General features: G+C 37.4%; 1 protein-coding gene and 1 non-coding gene across 3 annotated transcripts in view; both read right to left on the bottom strand.

The window, feature by feature from the left end:
- Positions 1-22,932, bottom strand: part of Lmtk2 (lemur tyrosine kinase 2) — a 93,096-nt gene that overhangs the window by 46,957 nt on the left and 23,207 nt on the right. For both annotated transcript variants that reach the window (XM_078023711.1, XM_078023712.1), the window contains exons 2-6: positions 17,524-17,648; positions 14,316-14,460; positions 7,973-8,046; positions 5,286-5,404; positions 437-524 (exon numbers count right to left, since the gene is read on the bottom strand). In XM_078023711.1, coding sequence (XP_077879837.1) covers positions 437-524; positions 5,286-5,404; positions 7,973-8,046; positions 14,316-14,460; positions 17,524-17,648 — 551 coding nt within the window. The remainder of the gene's footprint in view (positions 1-436; positions 525-5,285; positions 5,405-7,972; positions 8,047-14,315; positions 14,461-17,523; positions 17,649-22,932) is intronic.
- Positions 3,004-3,114, bottom strand: LOC120887696 (U6 spliceosomal RNA). The gene has a single exon (XR_005731032.1). It is a non-coding gene; the product is annotated as a U6 spliceosomal RNA (small nuclear RNA).

Here is a 22,932-nt window from a genome sequence, read left to right as displayed (position 1 = left end):
GAATATGATACTATAAGTAAACAGCACAGTGCTTGGAGTACATTGAAACACTCACCTAGGTGTAAGTTAATATCAAAGGCAATGAGTCAATACATCACAAAGTTCTTCAAATTTAGAACAGACATGAAAGCAGCCCCAAACCCCCCATTTTATATCTGTCAAAAACACCTGACTGCCAGGTACGGTGGTACATACCTATAATCACAGGGACTTGGGAGACTAGGTAGGAGGATGGTAAGTTCAAGGCCAGCTTCAGCAACTTGGCAAGATCCTGACTCAAAACCAAATGGGCTGGGGATAGAGTTCAGTAGAAAAGCACCCCTGGTTCCATCCCCAGAACCACAAAAGAAAGAAAAGGAAGGAGGGAAGGAAGGAAACAAACCCATGTGGATATAACCATTCAAACCTTCAACTGGAATCTCTACTAAAAACTTACCAAGTCGCAGAATTCAAACACCAGAAGATAGGGAATGGCTTCTACACATTGTCCAACACACTGAAGAATATTTGGATGTTGAAGAATACTAGTAAAAATAAAAGTCATGGTATTGTTCATCAGGAAGCATGTTTCAAAAACTAATAAATAGTACTAGTAATTCAAGTTTTGACATTTATGATGATTTAAATACAGCATGACAAAGTAAAAAGATCTCTTATATGTAACAGATGCAGATTATTACCTAATGATTAAATAATCCAAACTCAAGTATTTTCTCAAATTAAAAAAGAACTCCTAACATACATTTTTCTTCAGTAATTTAAGTTCAGAGACAATATTCTGAGGCAGCATTTTAAAAAAAAGGCAGACAAATACACAAATTCAAAAAGCATTTCTATCTGAATATTAAATAACTCAAGTCTCTCCTTTGGCCATCTAGTTTATACACCATTTCTATAAATTTTCACAGTATATGCAAACTCTTTTGGGGAAATAATTTTTCCAAAAGAAAAATAAAGTTAAATAAATGACAGGTGAAAATAATTTTTTAAAAATACTCATTCTGAAATGATTATGAGTTTATAGGAAACTGCAAAGTCAGTGTAAGAGGTCTGGTGCCCCTCACCCAGTCTCTTGCACTGGGACATCTGACACAATACCTACAGCACAACAGCAAAACCAGAAAACTGCCTTGTGATGAAGCATCATGTGCACATAGCTCCACGCCAGGTCACATGTGCACATTCTTGTGACCACCACCTCAAAAGAGATGCAGAACTAGTCCATTAGCACAAAGATCTGCCCTACACATTCATTTTGTCCCCTAGCAACCATTTATCTGTCTTCCATTTCTATAATGTTCTCATTATAGAAATATAGGTCGAGCCTCCTTTATCCAAAATAACCAGGACCAGAGATGTTTCAAATTTCTTTGAAGTTTGGAATATCTGCATATACGCAGTGAGACTTAAGTTTCAACAGAGTTCATTTACGGTTTCACACTCACCACACACACCCTGCCACTGTCATATGGTTAGGTGTGGAATTTTCCATCGGCAGCATCATATTTGGTTAGCACTCTGCAAGTTTCAGATTTTGGAACATTTTGGATTTCTGATTAGGGATGTTCAGCCTGTATTATGTAAATGGAATCATAGAGTATGTGGCCTTTTGAGACTGATTTTCTCACTCAACATAATCCCCTTGGGATCATCCAAGCTGCAGCACACATCAGCAGTTCATTCCTTTCAATGGCTGAGCAGTATTACACGGTATGGATGTACCACCATTTGTTTACCCATTCATCTACTAAAGGATATTGTCAATTTTCCAATTTTTTGCTAATACAAATAAAGGTGCTTTGAATTCTCACAGAAGGGTTGTTGGGCAGACATTAAGTTTTCATTTCTCTGGAATAAATGCCCATGTATAACTTCTGGGTTATACGAGGTGATCGTTAATTTTATGTGTCAGTTTGGCCGGGCCATAGTGCCTAGATAATTTGGTCAAACATTATTCAGGACAGTTTCTGAGAAGGTGTTTTTGGATGAGATTATTATTTAAATCAGAGGACTCTCAGTAAAGCAGGTCCCTCCATAATGTGAGTGGGCCTCAGCCATTTAGCTGAAACCCTTGTAGAAAAAAGAATACCCTCTCCCATGGAAGAAGGAATTCTGCCAGCACACAGCTTTGAGACTTGAACCCTAGTATCAGCTTTTCCTGGGTCTCCAATCTGCTGGCCACACTGCAGATTCACAAATGCATAAATCAATTCCTAAAAATCAACCTCTCCATGTATATACCATTCCCCCATATCCACAGGCTATGCATTCACACACACAGCCAAGGGTTAAAATTATCTGGAGGAAAAAACTGCATCTGTACTGAAGATTACAGTCTTTTTTTTATTGCCATTAATACTAAACAAGACAGTACCACAGTTGTAAACAGCGTTTAATATTATATCATCTATAGATGATTCAAAATATACAGGAGGATATGCATACAGTATATTCAAATACTCTTCATTTTAGGTAAAGGACATGAGCATCCTCAGAATTTGGTACCCATGGGGGTGGGGGCACTGGAACTGATCTCCTCAGATGCTGAGGACAACTGTATACACACCCCAGCAATGTATGAAGTCTAGTGTCCCCACATCTTCCCAGCATTTGGTATTGTCACTACATTTTCACTTCAGCTTTTCTAAAGTGATATCTCATTGTGATATTAATTACTTCAGTAGCCAGTGATGCTGAATGTCTTCATGTGGTAACTTGCTATCCACATTACCTCTTTGGTAAAATGTCTCTCAAAGTCTTTTGATATTATTCTAATTGGATTGTTGTTATTTTTTTTTCCTATTGAATTTTGTTTATTTATTTATTTTTTTGGTACCCGGGATTGAACTCAGGAGTACTCGACCACTGAGCCACATCACACCCCCAGCTCTATTTTGTATTTTATTTAGAGACAAAATCTCACTGAGTTGCTTAGCTCCTCGCTTTTGCTGAGGCTGGCTTTGAACTCAAGATCCTCCTGTCTCAGCCTCCCGAGCCACTGGGATTACAGGCGTGCACCACTATGCCCAGCTCCTGTCATCCTTGTACCTGGGGCCATGCTACTCTTCTCTGAATCATTTCAATTTTTAGCATATATGCTGCTGAAGTGAGCATATAATAACCTTATATTTAACCTTATAATAAACATGTGTTTTAAAAATCTTACTGGGATTTTGATAGGAAATGCAATAACTTATATATCAGTTTGTGAAGAACTTCACTACATTGAGTCTTCCAATCCATTAACGTGGTCTGTTTCTCCGTTTATTTAGATCTTTGAATTCTTTCATCAGCTGTTTGTAGTTTTCAACACAGAAGTCCTACACATGTACCCAGACATTTATTTTTGTGCAAGTGTGACTGTTATTTTGATATTATTATTATTATTATTGGTAATAGGGATTGAACACAGGGGCACTTTACCAATGACCTACATCCCTAACCCTTTTTTTATTTTCATTTTAAGTCAGGGTCTTGCTAAATTGTTGAAGCTGGCCCTCAACTTGGGATCCTCCCAAGTAGCTGCGATTACAAGCGTGTACCACCACACTCGATTTTGATTTTCCCATGTTCATTGCTAGTTTATAGAAACAAAATTGACTTTTAAAGCTGTTTTAACAGTGCATAGGATTAAACTCAGAGCCTGAAGCATGCTAGACAAGAACTCTCTCACTGACCTACATCCGAGTCCCCAAATGATTTTTTTATGTTGATCTTATATCCTGCAACTTAGTTCTGGGAGACCTTTGTTGTGCAGATTCCTTGGGATTTTCTACATAACTCATGTCATCTACAAATAATGACAGTTTTGTTTTTCCTTTCTGATCCATATGCCTTTATTTGCTTTTCGAGCTCTCCTGAGTTAGTTACAGTTTCTGGTACTATGATGAATAATAGCAGTAAGAGCAAATACCCACATGTTGTCCTGAACAAGGAAGTAAAACACATTCAGTCTTTCACCATTAATCATGATGCCAGATGTAGCAATTTTTATAGGACTCTTTATCAAGTTGAGGAAGTTTGGCTATAATTTTATTAATTCTGTTGTTCCTTCTTCCTTGTGTTTTGAGAGTTCTTTTTTAATTATTTCTTTTCTGTTGAGAAAAATTTATTTTGCTTTCTTTTAGGGTAAGTTTGTTGCTAATAATCTCTTTTAGCTTTCCTTTGTTTGACAATGAGCTGATATTCTCTTCATTCCTAACACATATTTTCTCTGGACATATAATTTCACAGTTCTTTCTTTCAGTACTTGAAAAATGCCACCCTGTTTCCTTCTGCCCTCCAGGATTTCCAAGGAGGTCTGTGTCATTCAAACTGCTTTTCCTCTCTCAGTAAAGTGCAACTTCTCTCTCCTACTTTCAAGAGCTTCTGTCTTTAGTTTTTAAAAAGTTTGTGTTTATCCTGTTTGGGACTTGCTCTTGAATCTATAGATTTTGTCTTTTCCAAATCTGGGGAATTTTGAGCTATTATTTCCTTTTCAGCCCCATCTCTTTCCATTCTGGGACATCTATGACATGAATGTTAATTTTTTTGTTGTTGTTATAGTTCTCCATGTCCCTGAGGCTTGATTTTTTCTTAAGTCTATTTTCTTTCTGTTGTCCAAATTAGGCAATGCTTATTATCTTCAACTTCACTGATTCTTTCCTCTGTCCTCCCTATTCTGCTACTGAGATCATTCACTGAGTTTTAAATTTCAGCTATATTTTTCAGTTCTATAATTTCCACTGAGGTCTCCTTTATGTCTTCATTTCTTTGCTGAGACTCTAATTTTTTTGTTTCTATAATGATTGTAATGATTGCTTTAAAGTCCTTGCCAGATAATTCTTGCCACTCTATCACCTCAGTGTTGGTGTCTCTGCTTTCTCTTATTCAAGTTGAGTTTCCTTGGTTCTTAGAATGAATAAATGATTTTCAACTGAAATGTAGACAGCTGAGGTTTTGTGAGACTCTTGATGTCTTAGAGTCTTATTTAAACATGCATGCATGCAGAAACCTCAAAGCAGTTTTAAACACTTGATTTTGTGTGGGTTGGGGTAGAGCTCGGGGGGTACTGGGGATTGAACCCAGGGTACACTACCACTGGGCTACACCCCCAGCCCTTTTTATTTTTTTTTTTTTGAGTCATCATCTCACTAAGTTGCTGAGGCTGGTCTTCAACTCGTGATGCTCCTGCCCCAGCCCCCTGAGAATCTGGGATTACAGGAGTGTGCCACTGTGCCTGGCTAAACACTTGATTTCCAAAAGACCACAGACTGTTTACAGAACAAATGTTAAGCTTTACTTACTAGTAAGGTTCTCCATTTTTCAAAAAAACATCTTGTTCCTTTGGGCTTGCACTTGCTTTTAACTCCTTCACTATTACTCTTGCCACACTGGTACCTGTGTAAATCTCTCCAAGAAGAACCTAAAACCAAAGAACAAGTTTTTTGTTGTTGTTGTTATTTTCATCAAAATGGTAAGAAAGAATACCTCATTTACCATGAAATGGAAAACGAGAAAATAAATTAAGCAATGACTAGATGGCCTTCTACTACTTTACATACCATCTCACAAAAGCTTAGAAAACTCAAAAATTTTTTCTTCAATAAAAGGGCCAATTTAGGGGCTGGGGTTGTAGCTCAGTTAGTAGCGTGTTTGCCTTGCACGTGTGAGGCCCTGGGTTTGATCCTCAGTATCACATAAAAACTAATAAAGGTATTGTGTAAAAAAAGTGGGGGAGCAATTTAAACTATTCCTTAGAAATTTACAACATTCACATATTTTACACATATTTCTTTTCTGTATATTTAAAAATTCATTTGTATTTTTGTGAAAACAAACCATGACATTACAGAAGAGCAATTTATAAGTTCAAATCAAACATAACTCAAATGTTCCTCAAAATACTTTCAACTAGATTGTTATTTAGCCTGCTGCAAACATGAGGAAGTTAACTGACAGCCAGCCAACATACAATCACTGCACTGAAACTTAAAAAATCCATGGTATTCTAATAATACCAGGCCCTTCTCTTGTACCAAAGCTTCAATGGAAACACACATAAAAAACACTCCACTGAAATTATCAGAATACAAGGTAAGAATGAGCTACTTCATATAAGAACTAGCTATAAGAGAAATATTAAATATAACACAAGTCAGTGCAGAGGCATTAAAAAATCCATATTTTGCCATTTTAAACCGAAGGAGTAAAGGTTTTTATTATTTCTAAAAAATGACCAAAACTAAATGACTTCCTTTAAAAGAGTTTTTAATCTTTATAAAATACATTAATTTTAATGTCCTGGAAACAGTAATATCTTGAACAGAGCTCAATGTGTTTATCAGGAATATATGGGCAGAAAAGTGATGACAATGGGAAATTCTGATAATTAAATAAGTCATATTCTTTGTTTTAAATAGTTAATGCGGGGATGGGGTTGTGGCTCAATGGAGGCACAACCTTGCACATGTGAGGCACTGGGTTCGATCCTCAGCAGCACATAAAAATAAATAAAGGTATTGTGTCCATCTACATCTAAAAAAATATTTTAAAAAATAGTTAATGAATGTATAAGCAGCATATCATACAATATCAATTTCAACTACTCCATTCAAAATAGCCTCAAAAAATATAAAATACTCGGGAATCAATCTAACAAAAGAGGTGAAAGATGTCTACAATGAAAACTATAGAACACTAAAGAAGGAAATAGAAGAACTTAGATACTGGAACATCTCCCTGCTCTTGGATAGGCAGAGTTAATATTGTCAAAATGGCCATACTACCAAAACTGTTGAACAGATTTAATGCAATTCCTATTAAAACCCCAATGACATTATTCATAGAACTAGAAAAAGCAATTTTTGAAATTAATTTGGAAAAATAAGAGACCAAGAACAGCCAAAGCAATCCTTAGCAAAAAAAAAAAAAAAAAAAAGAAAAGAAAAGAAAAGAAATGAAATGAAGCAGGAAACATCATAATACCAGACCTTAAACTATTATAGAGCAATAGTAACAAACACAGCATAGTATTGGCACCAAAATAGACATGTAGACCAATGGTACAGAAGACACAGACTGACCCACATGAATATAGTTACCTCATACTAGATAAAGGTTCCAAAAACATATAGTGGAGATATATAAAAGATAGCCTCTTCAACAAATGGTGCAGGGAAAACTGAAATCCATATGTGGCAAAACGAAATTAAACCTTTATCTCTCACCATGCAGAAAACTCAACTCAAAGTGGATCAAGGACCTAGGAATTCGACCAGATACCCTGCGTCTAATAGAAGAAAAAGTAGGCCCAAATCTTCATCATATTGGATTAGGCTCCAACTTCCTTAATAAGACTCTTAAAGCACAAGAAATGAAATCAAGAATCAATAAATGGGAGAGATTTAAACTAAAGAGCTTCTTCTCAGCAAAGGAAACAATCATTGAGGTGAAGAGAGAGCCTACAGTATGGGAGCAAATTTTTAGCACATGCACATCAGAGAGAACACTAATCTCCAGGATATATAAAGAACTCAAAAGAATTAATACCAAAAAAACCCAAACAACCCAATCAATAAATGGGCTAAGGAACTGAACAGATACTTCTCAGAATAAACTGATCAACAAATATATGAAAAAGTGTTCAACATCTTTAGTAATTAGAGAAATACAAATGAAAACAGATACTCTAAGATTTCATCGCACCCCAGTCAGAAGGGCAGCTACCGAGAGAGCACTCTCTTGTTTTTAAGTTTCCCAGTTTATGGAATTTTTATAGCAGCCTGAATGTTGGACAATCTTCTGGAAAGAGTCACATACCCAGGAATGCTGCAGGTTGCATTCCTATGCAATTTCACTAAGCAACCTCTATTCACACTACAGTGTCTATGGAGTATGTGGAATATCACATGATATAATTCATAATTAACTTTAAATTCTAAACTGTATAATCAGGAGGGGAAAAAAAAATCAAAGTGAAAAAACACTGTACCTTTCCAAACCAGCCATTTCCAATTTCCTGTATGTAGTTTAGGCTGTGACGGGCAACTTGAGACTTCAAACCTTCTGTAGAGAAAAGAACATTCAAAATATGAATATCTAACTAAAAATAAGTATTAAATACATAACCTATAAAGTACAAATTTTAACACAGATTTAATGCTTGTGCTATGAGGATAGGAAGGATAGTAGAATGAAACAGATATTATTACCTTATATATATATATATATATATATGACCGCATGACCAATGTGATTCTATAACATGTACAATCAGAAAAATGAGAAATCATACCTCATTTATCAAAGAGCATAAGTGCATTTACTATCATGTATAATTAATTAAAACAAATTTTAAAATTATTTTAAAAGGTAGAAATAAATATATAAAACACCTCTTTAAAACTAATAAAGCTGGGCACAGTGGCACATGCCTGTAATCCCAGTGACTTGGGAGGCTGAGGCAGGAGGATCACAAGTTCAAAGCCAGCCTCAGCAATTTAACAAGTCCCTAATCAACTTAGCAAGACCCTGTCTCAAAATAAAAATATAAGAAAGGGCTGAGGATGAGGCTCAGTGATTAAGCATCCCTAAGTTCAATCCCTGGTACCAAAAATAAATAATAAGTAAAAACAAACTAATAAAACCAAAACAGTTTTAACTCTTAACACGGACACTATTTTTGAATTAGTATTCTGTCCGATTCTAAAACACCTAGCTCTGTTTTATGACCCAATAACTCTAGTGTGGAAACACTGTCAAAAGGACCAATTATAGACTTAATGAAAGTCCAGAAGAATGAGAAAAGGAGAAAAAATAATTGAAGACAATGGTAGAAAATGACCCAAATCTACTAAAGGATAAGAATATACATATCCAAGAAGCTCTATCAACTCTAAGTAACATTAAACTCAAAGAAATCCACATCAAGACATATTAAATCAAACTCTATCCAGAGATGAAGAACTCTGTAAGTGGCAAGAGAGAAACCACTTACCATGAGCACAGAATCTTCAATGAGATGAACAGTTACTCATCAGAAACTATGGAAGCCAGAGGGCAGTGGCAGTGGCTCACAGATAAAGAGCTGAAAGAAAAGATCTGCAAACCAAGAATTGCATGTTTGGCAAAACTTTCTTTCAAAAATGAAGAAGAGGGCTGGGTTTGTGGCTCAGTGGTAGAGCGTTCACCTAGCATGTGAGAGACCCTGGGTTCGATCCTTAGCACTACATAAAAACAAAGGTATTGTGCCCAATTACAACTAAAAATAAATAAATATTAAAAAAAAAAAGAGGAGGAGGAGCCAGTAGCAGTGGCACGTGCCTGCAATACATGTCTTATGAGGCCAAGACAGGAGGATCACAAGTGTAAGGCCAGCCTCAGCAACTTAGAAAGATCTTGTCTCCAAAAAAGGTCATGGGCTGGGTCTGGGAATGGATCTCTGAGGTAGAGTGATCCTGCGTTCAATCCCCAGTTCAGAAAGAAAAAGAAAGACATTCTCAGATAAATGTTTAGGAGTTTGCTGCCCATATACCTGACCTAGAACAAATGTTTAAAAGGCTCCTTTAAAAAGAAATAAAGATCTTCAGTCAACCTAAGTAGGTAAATACACAAGCTAATGTTGTCGTACTATTGATATACTGTTCTTCTTTATATTTCCTACATGATTTAAAATACAAATGCTTTAAAAAACAGAAGTAGGCACAAAATGTATAACACTATAATTTGTGACAATGTAAAGGGAAGGAAAGTGCTGTACGAAAACAGGGATTCTGTATGCTATTGAAGCTGATTATCAATTTAAACTCCATTGTTACAAATTTAGAATTGGAACCATAATCTTAATCATATTCACTAAGAAAATATCTAAAAAATATAGTCAAAAGGGAATGAGAAAGGAATCAATGTGGTATACCAAAATAATAATTCCTATTAAATTTCAATGGCCTATTCTGTAGAAATGGAAAAGATAATTCTAAAATTCATATGGAATCCAAAATAACAGAAAAAAATCTTGAAAGAGGAAAACAAAATTGGAGGACTCAAACTTCTCCATTTCAAAACTTACTACAAAATAGAAGCTACAGTAATCAAAGCCATGTTATAATGGCATAAGGGCAGGCATATCAATTAATGGAATATAATTAAGAGCCTAGAATAAATCCAAACAAATAAAATAAATTGATTTTCCAAAAATGTGCCAAGAAAATTCAATGGAGAAAGGACAGTGTCTTCAAACACTGTTATTGGGATAACTGGATATTCACATGTACAAGAATTAAGCTAGACCCTTACCCTACACCATATATAAAAATTAAGTCAAAATGGATTAAAGATTTAGGAGCTAAAACTATTGAAGATAAAGAGGAAAATCGTCATGACCTTGGATTTGACAATGATTTCTTAAATATGACACCAAAAGCACAGCATCAAAAGGAAAAAAAGTGGATAATTTGTATTTCATCAAAATTTATGTTATTATGAAGCTATCATAGTGAAGACACTGGTACTGAGACAAAGGAATAGACTGATTAAGTAAAAAGAGAGCAGAAGGCCTAAAATAGAGCCACACATGTAAGTAGAGAGGAAAGTCAGGACCAGCAAGTGAATGAAGTTGAGAGGAAAAAAAACAGTAATCCACAAGGAAAACTTGCTTCCCCATACTCAAAAATCAACTCAAGACAAGTTATAGGCTTAATGTCAAACTAAAACCTTAAAACATTATCTCTTTTTTAAGACACTGAGTCCAAGACTCTTAAATTTTGGCTTCTAAAAAAGATTGCTAAGCCAAAATATCAGTTCATCAATATATAATTTTTTTGTGTATGTATGTGATTGATTTTTCTTTTTTAGAGTAACCTTTTGGTTTCCTTTCCTGTGAACTTTTTTGTGGTTACCATGGGGATTACAGTTATCCTAAATTCGTAACAATCTAGTTTGAAGGGATACCAACTTAGCTTCAAAAGCTATAGCATAAACCACTGACACCTAGCTGGCAGGAACAGAAACTGGTACAACTCCTGTGGAGGGTAAGGTGGCAAGAGCCATCAAAACAGAACACATACATTATTTGACCCAGTTCTAAAAATGTATTCTACAAATGCACCAGCACAACAACGTAGGTACCAGCTTTGTTTTTAATAGGAAAAGACTAGAAACAATCCAAATATCAATAGGAGACTGTGCTAAGATTATATAATTCAAATAGAATAATATATAGGCAAGAATACATATGTTATCTTTATTGATATGGAAGTATCTCTAAGAACAACTGGTAAATGGAAAAAAAGCACAATACCAAGCAATATATCTACCATGACAACTTTGAGTAAAAGAGGGAACTTCCTACACATGTGAGGGATGGAGAGTGTATGGAAATCTCTGGGCCTTCTTCTCCATTTTGCTGTGAACCTAAAACTGCTGTACAAAAATAAAATCTTCTAAAAAATTAAAACAAATTTTAAAATGGAGGGAAGGGGTTTTCATCTGGAAACCCTAGAAAGATACCGAAGAAACCAAGAGGAGCAGTTGTTACCTGGGGAAGGCAGGGGTGGGAAATGAGGTTTCACTGAAATATGAGAGGGTGACTTTTCATCACTCATACCTTTCTATGCTTTGATTTGATTTTTGAATTGTGAACATATTATCTGTTCAAAACACACATTTTAAAAAGAGAAAAAGGAAACAACGGATAGAACTTGCTTGTGAATATGTGGCACAGCTTTTTTTTTTTTTTTACATATAATCATAAATAACTTTCATAGTTAAATACAGCTTATCTTCAGCCTTTTACAGGGACATGAAATACTTCACTATTTGTCTATACTGTAATTTAGCAAGTTACAGATTGCTATTTAAACATTTTCCATTTTGTATTGCCAAACAATGCTGCAATAAATCCCTCTGCACACCTTTGTATACTTAATTCATTCCTAAAGACAAATCATTAAAAGTTAAAGTGCTGGATCAAGAGCAAACACATTTTACATCTGTGTGTGTGTGGTGCTGGGGACTGATGCCAACTGCCAGATGCCCCTCTGCGGGGGGGGGGGTGTTTCTCCCCACTTTACAGCTCCACTAACAGCAAGTGGAAGAGACTTCCCGTTTACACACACACACACCCTCCCAATCGTGACCTATTGCCACTTCTTTTCCTCATCTTACTTGAAGTTTGCATTTCTTCAATTACTAGTAAAGCTCTTTTGTCTTTTGGCCATTTGAATTTCTTCCCTTGAGTTTCTTCTTTCATGTCCTTATCTTAATTTTTTCACATTACTCTTTTTCTTATACTAGTGAGAACTTTTTTTTTGGCTTTTTTTTGTAATAATGATGATTGAACCCAGGGGCGCTCTTCCACTAAGCAACATTACCCATCTTATTTTACTTTTATTTTGAGACAGAACCTTGCTGTGTTGCTGAGGCTGGCCTTGAGCTTTTGATCTTCCTGCATCAGCCTCCTGAGTCACCGGGGTTACAGGCCTGTGCCACCACACAGGGCCTCTGAACTATTAATATGTTACAATTTTTCATCCTTTTTGTAGTTTACAAATATTTTTGCTACTATGTTAAATAGGTTACACTCTTTTTTTCCATACAGAATATTTAATTTTATGAATCAGATCTGGCTATTTTTTTTATGGCTTCCAGATTTACTGCTATACTTGGAAAGCCTCTTACATCCCAAAATGATAAAAATACTCTGAAAGTATTCTAAATAGAGGAACTTACAATGATTTCTTCCTATTAAGGGGGATTTTAGAGCGGAGGAATTCAGCAGAACAGAAAGGGGCATATATATCCGACAAAAGGACGGTGGTCCAGCTCACGCCACGTCAGTCTGTGGTGTGGTGAAGGTAAACCAAAGCCAGAACACCTCTGGGAGGTTTTTCTTTCTGGTCCAAGGAGAGAGAGGGTCCTTTCCTTCCTCACTGCAAAACTACAAAGATATGAACACGGAGCGGCCAGCAGTCATACTCCCTACTGAAGAGAGATGCCATCTGAGATTGAACTGACATATAAGAAAATGAGAAAGGGAAGAGAAAATGAGCAGTTTTACTGTAAAATGCCCATGGAGCTCAAGGTCCTGGTTCCAGCTATCTTCAAGATTGGCTTCACCCCTACACCTTCTACCGTCTGGGTCTCTTTTCTACTGATACTGATCTGAGTTAGGATTCAACTAACTGAAATTAATTGAGGGTTAAATTATAGTCCTATAAAAGCCCCAGTCTCTCAGGGCTTTCTTTACACATGAAGAAAATTATCAAATAAACTACAGAAAAGCATTCCAGTTTAAAAATGAGTATACTTAAGTTATCAAGAATATGTTGGACTCCTTTCAAACTAAACTATTTTTTGTTGTGGTAAGAGTATTATTTACAGAAGTTAAAGCTAAGTACTATGTGTCATTTTTAAATATTGCAACACACACAAATATTAAAAATACCTTACTTTACAAATACCTTATATGAACTATACTGGTATATTATATTTTAACCTTACTTTTTCTTTTTGAGTGATGCATGCTGACGAAGTATAATCAACTTGGGTTTGTACTGCCCTAAAACACAACCTACAGTGCATGTGGTACCACAAATGGCAAGTTTGGCACCTATAAAACCTTAAACAGCCTTCTTTTAGCAGTCTTGGAAAACCTGACTTCTTAAATCCTCTACCTGCTATACAAATAGCAACAGTGTCCTTTAATGCATTCAAGAGATCAACTAACATCTAATCAAACTCTATCTTAAGAAGTGAATAAAAAGCCCATCTGATTAACAGAACTGTATATGCTCCCCTCCTTAGAGCAGAATGTTCTAGAAGAAGACAGGAATGTCCGCAGTCTGTAGAGAAACCAGCCTACTGAAAGACAGCTGAGGAGCTCAACCCCAGTATGTAATTTCAGTGCATCTGGGAGACAAGTTTTATTCTTTTATCAGACCCAGGGTCCATAAAGGAAACAAGTTTTGTGGTTTTTTTTTTTTTTGTGTGTGTGTGTGTGGGGGGGTGCTACAGATTGAACCCAGGGGTGCTTAACCATTAAGACACATCCCCAGCCCATATATATTTTACTTAGAGAGGTTCTCACTGGGTTGTTTAGGGCCTTGCTAAGCTACTGAGGCTGGCTTTGAACTCACAATCTTCTTCCTCATCCTGGAAGCAACAGCTTTTGCTGGAATGAAATAAGCCCGAGCACCAGAACAGTGGGGAGCAGAAGGAAGAGAAACACACAGGCAGAGGAGGAGGTGGGCTGCCCAATATTGCACGATAGCAGCAAAGCTCCTATTGTCACTGCTCAGAAACAATGCGTGGAAATCTAACATTAGGTAAGGTCTTACCCACAGAAGGCTGGAACTGTGATGGAGCTGGAAGTGAAATATTTGGTACTGAAAGTGTGAAGACCTCTGCTGGGGACTGGACAGAAGGGGTGTCTTCTGCTGGTGGTGTGAAATCTATCTCATCATCAAAATTATCTTCAAATTCCTAAAATCAGAAGGAACCAGTATTAAAAACCATTGGCTAACATTTAAGATATGACTCTTGCTTCAATTTACTTGTAATATGCGGTCAAAACTCCCCCAGTTCTTATTTACCTCAAGTGAAAAGCATATGCAATTATGCTCTCCAACTCCAAAAAGCAAAATAAATAAAATTTGAAAATAAATCACACATATTTTATGTAACTTTTAAAATTGCTAGTTTGAAGTTAAATGCAAAATTTTCTAAAATGGCCATGGAACTTAACATGGAAATACTCTCCCAAGATCAAATTTTGCTTATAAATTATTAGAGTTTAAACAATTCTTCTAAAGTTATCGTTCACTTTCACAAATATATTTGCATACTGAATCAAAACAAATTAATTTTATTTTTAATATTGTATGCATTTTTAATTACACTGTGATTTCTATTAAAATAAAGACAGTTAAACAACCAGAAAAGATAGTTTTAAGTAAGTCCTATTTCTCTGAGAAAGTAATGATGGAAAAAACTGCTACACTGGGCAGAAAAACCAGAGCACAAGAATCACAAAGACCAGTATGACACTTTGCGGCACCTAAGTGCACCTAGCTTACAAGAGAACCCAGTACTCCAAAGACAATGACTTGAAAATTGAGGAGGTCCCAATCAGGCTGTGGGAACCGTTTAAATGGCTCTATAGGGCAGAAATTCTCCCCATCCTCCTATCCTCATTCCTGTGAACTGAGCACACCTTGGGATCCAGGTTAATTTAACACAGAGAAGACTGTCAAGAGGTTCACTGATTCAGATAATTACCAAGTACCCCCTTCCTCAGGCACCACACTGAAGCTGAGAAGAGATTAGTGGACAAGACCCCTTTTCATTTTTCTGCCAACATCCTTTTCTTCTTCTACCACCTTCCTTTAGCCCCCATTAAATACAAGGAAGAAACAAAAAATTATAATGGTAGATTTCCCAGGCATTTATGTTTTCACATACATGTGAGAAGACTTTATTCTCATATATGTCATCTATGTGCTTGAATGCATTAAAGGACATTATGATTATTTATATGGGAGGAGGGAGCAGAAAAATGTGATACTCAAGTTCAATATGTGAGGACATATCTGAATAAAGAGATTATTCAGTTTTTCTTTTGGACATTTCTAAAGGGTTTTTCATTAAAAGGACTTTGTCTATCATGCTTTATCTTAAAAATAATGCCACTCAAAATGTAGCAGCAACATGACATAACCAGTAAATATACTAGTAGATGATTCTAAAAATTCAGAGAGGTGATACAATATAATAGTAATTGAAAAAAATGACATAAGCCTGGGTAATGAGTATCTCTTACAGTTATGCCAGTGGCTGTCTGGATGAATTTAGGCAAATCACTTTTCCAGACTATAGCTTCCTGGTGTGTAAAGGGACTTCTCTGGAACCTTCAGTTCTAAAATTGCAGAGCCCTATATCCAAAGGAAACCGATGGCAATATTCTTTTTTTTGGACAGCATGCCTTTATTTTATTTGTTTACTTTTGGTTTTGGTGCTAAGGATCAAAGCCGGTGCCTAATGCATGCTAGGCAAGCGCTCTGCTGCTGAGCCCCAGCCCCAGCCCAGCAATATTCTTATTTAGTCACATAGGCCCCAGAGCACTGTGGCCCCTGCATCAGAATCACCCCAGCTTGCTGGATAGCAATAAAGAGTCCCAGCCTTGAGGTAGCATCACAATAAACTCCTTCATTCAATACTGACATTCAAAACAGGCAAGAATTGCTGAGGCAAGAATAAGATATCACGAAATGTGAGATCTGACTTCACTATCGGCAACACTGATCAGACTTTATCTTTGTCCCGAAATAGCCAGGTTTCTGTGCAAAGTCCCCTAGCAAAATTGACCATGAGGGGACACAGATTCTCTATCCACAAATGTGCCCCCTACTGGGATGTCATTAAGTCCCCACAGAAATGTCCACAGTGATGTGACAGCCCAGGGGCTGGTGCTGTGAATAAAGCCTTACAGGCCCAGGCAGGCCAACTTTTCCACAGACAGTGGCCCATGCTGGGTGAGTCTCCTGCAGCCTTCCCTTGCTCTTGGCCTTCTGTGCCTAACGCAGTGTTGGGTCCAGAGACAGCGCACCTTCCTAAGTCTTTAGAGCTGCCGGTAGACTCCAGAATAAAGACCACACAATAAAACAATTAGGAGGCTATAGAAATCAGGTCCCATGCCCATTGAAAAGGTTTGGGTGAGAAGAAAACTTTTGTTTTCCAATTTGAACCAGTGGCCTTCAGGATAGTGCAGTCAGAGGGCAATACATTGAGGTAGTTTTCTCTGGGTGCATGCACTCCCTATTTACTTTCCCCATGTACTCCTTTTTAACTAATATTTTTGGAACACTAATACACGCTAGCAGGCATGCAGCAAGCTCTAAAGCAGGAGTTCCCAGATTGTTTTCTGGTAGATCCCATCCATCTGCTGCTACATCAGCCCCTCTCTGTCATTCCTCTCTGGGCCAGGATTTTATAGTGAGCAGCATTCTCCCCACTCTTTGGGGAACTCAAGGTTTCAAGGCAAACCTGAGGCTTCAATACTCTTCCTCATACACAAAACGCTGGGAGGATCCCTTTGTGATCTAATGACCACAAATTCACCAGCCTACAAAAGTTTAGGAAAAACCCAAACCAGTCTGTTCTTACACACAGACCTTATAGCAAGTAAGTTCAATCTCGATGCTCTATTCCCACCTAGCAAAAACTTAAACTCACCACACCTTGTGCTTATTATCAAAGATGCTCCAAGGCAGGGTTGCCAAACTAAGGCCAAGGGCCATATCCAAAGTGCCGGTTTTTGTAAATCTAGTTTTACTGGCACAAAGCCAAGACCATTTGTTAACATAGTTCTTTGGTTAATGTAGCACTACGACTGCAGGGCACTGTTAACAGAGTCTTTATGGCCCACAAGATTTAATACCTGGCCCTTACAAAAAAAGTCTGCTGAGCCCTGCTCCCAGAACACTGGTGCATAGCCACTCTGCTGTAAACATATCCGAAGATGACTATAGGTTCTGCATCTGTGCTCACCTTAAAGTCTATTTCTGGGTCCTTACAGCAGGAAACACAGTTTGCAATTAACACTATTAAAATCATTAAGCTGCACACAGACAGGATTACAAACGATACAGGAACTTCTGTAGTAGGTGCCTCCCCTAGAGAGAGAGAGAGAGAGAGAGAGAGAGAGAGAAATAACATTAAAAACATATACATTCCAAAATCAATCTTAACTACTGATACTTTCTTCTAGATATAAAAGGGACCAAGGGTTAATAAGATATGCTTAATTGCTTATGATAAAGTTGATGGTCAATCCAGAATAGAAATTTTTTTTTTCGTAAACTTTATTTTATAATAATCTTACATTTAGAGAAGAGTTGTAGAGAGAATTCAGAGTTCCCACATACCCTTTGCCCAGTTTCCACTAATGCTCAAATCTTACATTTCTGTGGTATGTTCATCAAAACTAGGAAAAAAAAACATTGGCATAACACTATTAACGGAGCTTCAAACTTTATTTGGATTTTACAATTTTCTCCACTAAAGTCTTTTTTTTTTTTGCATTCATATTTTGTATTTATTTTTAGTTTTGTTTTTTTATAGAGCAGTTTACTATTTCTTTTTTTATTTTTTTATTTTATTGTTGGTTGTTCAAAACATTACATAGTTCTTGATATATCATATTTCACATTTTGACTCAAGTGGGTTATGAACTCCCATTTTTACCCCGTATACAGCTTGCAGAATCACATCAGTTACACTTCCATTGATTTACATATTGACATACTCATGTCTGTTGTATTCTGCTGCCTTTCCTATCCTCTACTATCCCCCCTCCCCTCTCCTCCCCTCTTCTCTCTCTACCCCCTCTACTGTAATTCATTCCTCCCCCTTGTATTATTTTTCCCTTTCCCCTCACTTCCTCTTGTATGTAATTTTGTATAACCCTGAGGGTCTCCTTCCATTTCCATGCAATTTCCCTTCTCTCTCCCTTTCCCTCCCACCTCTCATCCTTGTGTAATGTTGGTCTTCTTCTCGTGCTCTTCTTCCCTAGTCTGTTCTTAGTTACTCTCCTTATATCAAAGAAGACATTTGGCATTTGTTTTTTAGGGCTTGGCTAGCTTCACTTAGCATAATCTGCTCTAATGCCATTCATTTCCTTCCAAATTCTATGATTTTGTCATTTTTTAATGCAGAGTAATACTCCATTGTGTATAAATGCCACATTTTTTTTATCCATTCGTCTATTGAAGGGCATCTAGGTTGGTTCCACAGTCTTGCTATTGTGAATTGTGCTGCTATGAACATCGATGTAGCAGTGTCCCTGTAGCATGCTCTTTTTAGGTCTTTAGGGAATAGACCGAGGAGGGGAATAGCTGGGTCAAATGGTGGTTCCATTCCCAGCTTTCCAAGAAATCTCCATACTGCTTTCCAAATTGGCTGCACCAATTTGCAGACCCACCAACAATGTACAAGTGTACCCTTTCCCCACTTCCTCGCCAGCACTTGTTGTTGTTTGACTTCATAATGGCTGCCAATCTTACTAGAGTGAGATGGTATCTTAGGGTGGTTTTGATTTGCATTTCTCTGACTGTTAGAGATGGTGAGCATTTTTCCATGTACTTGTTGATTGATTGTATGTCCTCCTCTGAGAAGTATCTGTTCAGGTCCTTGGCCCATTTGTTGATTGGGTTATTTGTTATCTTATTGTCTAATTTTTTGGGTTCTTTATATACTCTGGATATTAGGGCTCTATCTGAATATCAGCGACAAATCCTCTGAAATGGAAATGAGGACAACCACTCCGTTCACAATAACCTCAAAAATAATAAAATACTTGGGAATCAACCTAACAAAAGAGGTAAAAGACTTATACAATGAAAACTACAGAACCCTAAAGAGAGAAATTGAAGAAGATCTTAGAAGATGGAAAAATATACCCTGTTCATGGATAGGCAGAACTAACATCATCAAAATGGCGATATTACCAAAAGTTCTCTATAGGTTTAATGCAATGCCAATCAAAATCCCAATAGCATTTCTTGTAGAAATAGAGAAAGCAATCATGAAATTTATATGGAAAAATAAAAGACTCAGAATAGCAAAAACAATAATAAGCAAGAAGTGTGAATCAGGTGGTATAGCGATACCAGATTTCAAACTATACTACAGAGCAATAGTAACAAAAACAGCATGGTACTGGTACCAAAACAGGCGGGTGGACCAATGGTACAGAATAGAGGACACAGAAACCAACCCACAAAACTACAACTTTCTTATATTTGATAAAGGGGCTAAAAGCATGCAATGGAGGAAGGATAGCATCTTCAACAAATGGTGCTGGGAAAACTGGAAATCCATTTGCAACAAAATGAAACTGAATCCCTTTCTCTCGCCATGCACAAAAGTTAACTCAAAATGGATCAAGGAGCTTGATATCAAATCAGAGACACAGCATCTGATAGAAGAAAAAGTTGGCTACGACCTACATACTGTGGGGTCGGGCTCCAAATTCCTCAATAGGACACCCATAGCACAAGAGTTAACATCTAGAATCAACAAATGGGACTTACTCAAACTAAAAAGTTTTTTTTCTCAGCAAAAGAAACAATAAGAGAGGTAAATAGGGAGCCTACATCATGGGAATAAAGTCTTTTTTTTAATTCCAGGTTTCAATAAAGAATACTAACACTGCATTTAACCTACATGCCCCCTAGTCTCCTCCTATCTCTTATTTTCTCAGTCTTTCCATGTGTCCCATAACTTTGATACTTCTGAACAGCACTGGTCAGTTATTCTGCAGAATAGGATTAGAGAAAGTTTACAGTATTTGGGATGAGATGACTTTGTTCTTGCATCACATCGGGGGCACATAACTTGCTCCTAGTGTGCTGAAATTTGACCATGTGGCCCGGTATTCTCTCCAACATACAGTCTTCTCTTGGCAGACTCTCTGCCTTACAAGCAGGCCCAAAGTCAGGTGCATACCCACAGAGAAGGAAAGTAAGCTAGACTTTGTGGAGGGAGGACTCCTGAAGAGTTTGCAGACATGTCAAAAAAACTACAGCAGGGCTGGGATTATAGCTTATTGGTAGAGCGCTCACCTAGCACATATGAGGCACTGGGTTGGATCCTCAGCACCATATAAAAATAAATAAATAAAATAAAGGTATTGTGTCCATCTACAACTAAAAAAATGTTTAAAAATACTATAGCTACTAATAAATAGGTACTTGAGGAGAGATACTTTGTTATGTAAATACTCTGCTTCTCCTTAAGGTTTTGCATACCCACTTTCTCATTCACCTGCACATCTTGCCTGCAGTGATTGATACCAAGATGTTTTAATGCAGATTTTCTAGGTCCTTCATTCCTTCTACATTTGTTATTTAAAACCCTTCTGTAAGGAATACTTATACTTTCTCCTCCATGTATTTATTTTATCTCATCACTTATACAGCTATTTACTCCTGGATGTTTGTCCTTGGGGTTACAATCCAATATTACCATTATTATTTATTTTGTGGCTCAAGCTGCTCCAGCATTGGTCACTGGAGGTTCTTTCAAGTTGACTGCTGGCTCCTTAGGTAGTGCCCCATCCAGTTCTTTTGAATCCAACACCACTTCACTTTCTGGCACTACAGCAAGCTCTAGGTTCTTCTTGTATTTTCCTGCACTGGCCCTAGAATCAGCCACTTTTTTAAGGAGCCCTGGCCATGATAAGAGCTTCTAACAGAGGGGTGTCTGCCACACTACAGTCTGTGTCCAGTTGCTACATGGAGGGAACTCTAGCTAAGTTAAGAGTTTTACACCTCTAAGGGTCTGCTTTAAAAACAAACAAGCAAAAAGAATATGTAATGGATACTGAACCACAAAGCCTAAAATATTTTACTATCTGGCCCATCCCAACTTAGAGCATAAAGATTTTTACGTCTTATTTTTAGAAAGGACTTAGTTCTCCTGGAAAACATTCAACTAGGATAATTCTGAACCTTTTTTGAGCAAACTGTTCACTCAGCTGCTGGTGTTTTACCAAGAAATAAACTTTTCCTTGAAATTATCATCTATGGCTACTGCACCAAACAGAAGGCAGAGGTGAAACTATGGAAATGAACCCAAATTTCTAAGTGAGTAAAACATATTCTTGAATATAAAATAACCTTTGTATCAGAGAAGTCTAAAATGAACTGTAAACAGGACTAGTTCTTTTTCAATATCCAAAGGTTCACTTGTAAAAGCAATACTGAAACTTCAAGGTCACTGGTGGGCTCAGCCCTGTTGAAGTATTTGCTCAGGAGCAACACAGTTGGCCATGGGTACTGCGAGCCTGCAGCTGTAAATCAACAAAGTCCACAGAGAGGAGAGATGCATGGCTCCTCTCAAGGCCAATCTGGAGGCAAATCAACTGTGACTGAGGATAAGGATCTCCTAGCCAGGCACCTTGTGAATGACTCGAGGAGCCTGAGACCCTGGAAGCCAACTTTCAATGAGTAAAGAGCAAGAGGGCCCTTTCTCTACTTTCGCAGCTTTCTCCTCACCTAGTAGGGCTGGTGCTTCCCCACTGGCATTCAACCTTTTTTTAGTTATATCTGGACCTTAATTTTACGTATTTTTATGCGGTGCTGAGAACTGAACCCAGGCCTCACACATGCTAGGCAAGCACGCCGCCACTTAGTCACAACCCCAGCCCTGGTATTTAATCTTGACAACTCCGCTTCCCTCTCCTGAGTAAATATGACTACTGAGGGTTATGTAGCAGAGTGCTTTCATATGCAATATGGCATATTTTATTGATTTTAAAATATAGTTTGTCCACCTCATTTTAACAAGCTTGAATTTCAGGTGCATCACACTTGAAACTACACTGGTTTAACTGGCAGCATTTCTTTTTTTTACAGATTAAGGAAGGGTGTGACTTAATCATCTGAGATTTGATAAAACATAGTATTATTTCATAATAATACAACAAGGCCTCTGAAGCAACTGGATAGCTCCCCTTCACAGATAAGGAAAGGGATATGCCCCAAGCACAAGGGGATACAGGCTCCAAGGGCAGGTGTTCAGAACAGGTCCCCATCCCTTCTTGGACACCACAGTTCTGCCTTCACATGATTACCTTTTAACACTTGAAACAGCCTGGTGTGCTCTGAACCCAAGTCTATCACTGTTCATAGAGGCGGTTCATATTCCAGGGCCTCCTCCAAACTCCACAAACCTACCTTTTCCTCTCTTTTCACCCACAGGTTTTTTTTTTTGTTGTTGTTGTTGTTTTTAACTCTTATACACTGTACATTTATTGTAAAAGTGGATCAGGCCTGCAGGAAGGGCAGTCCAGCTATCTGATTCATGAAGTGGTCTTCCGTGAGTCATCGGGCAGGCACGAAGGCACACCCACATCAGGAACAACAGAGCTGGGCCAGATTTTGCCCGACCTTTCCC

This window comes from Ictidomys tridecemlineatus, chromosome 10, assembly GCF_052094955.1.
Source record: "Ictidomys tridecemlineatus isolate mIctTri1 chromosome 10, mIctTri1.hap1, whole genome shotgun sequence".
Classification (NCBI taxonomy): domain Eukaryota; kingdom Metazoa; phylum Chordata; class Mammalia; order Rodentia; family Sciuridae; genus Ictidomys; species Ictidomys tridecemlineatus.
Note: the sequence above shows the minus strand (reverse complement) of the source record. Positions and strands in the feature narration are given on the sequence as shown.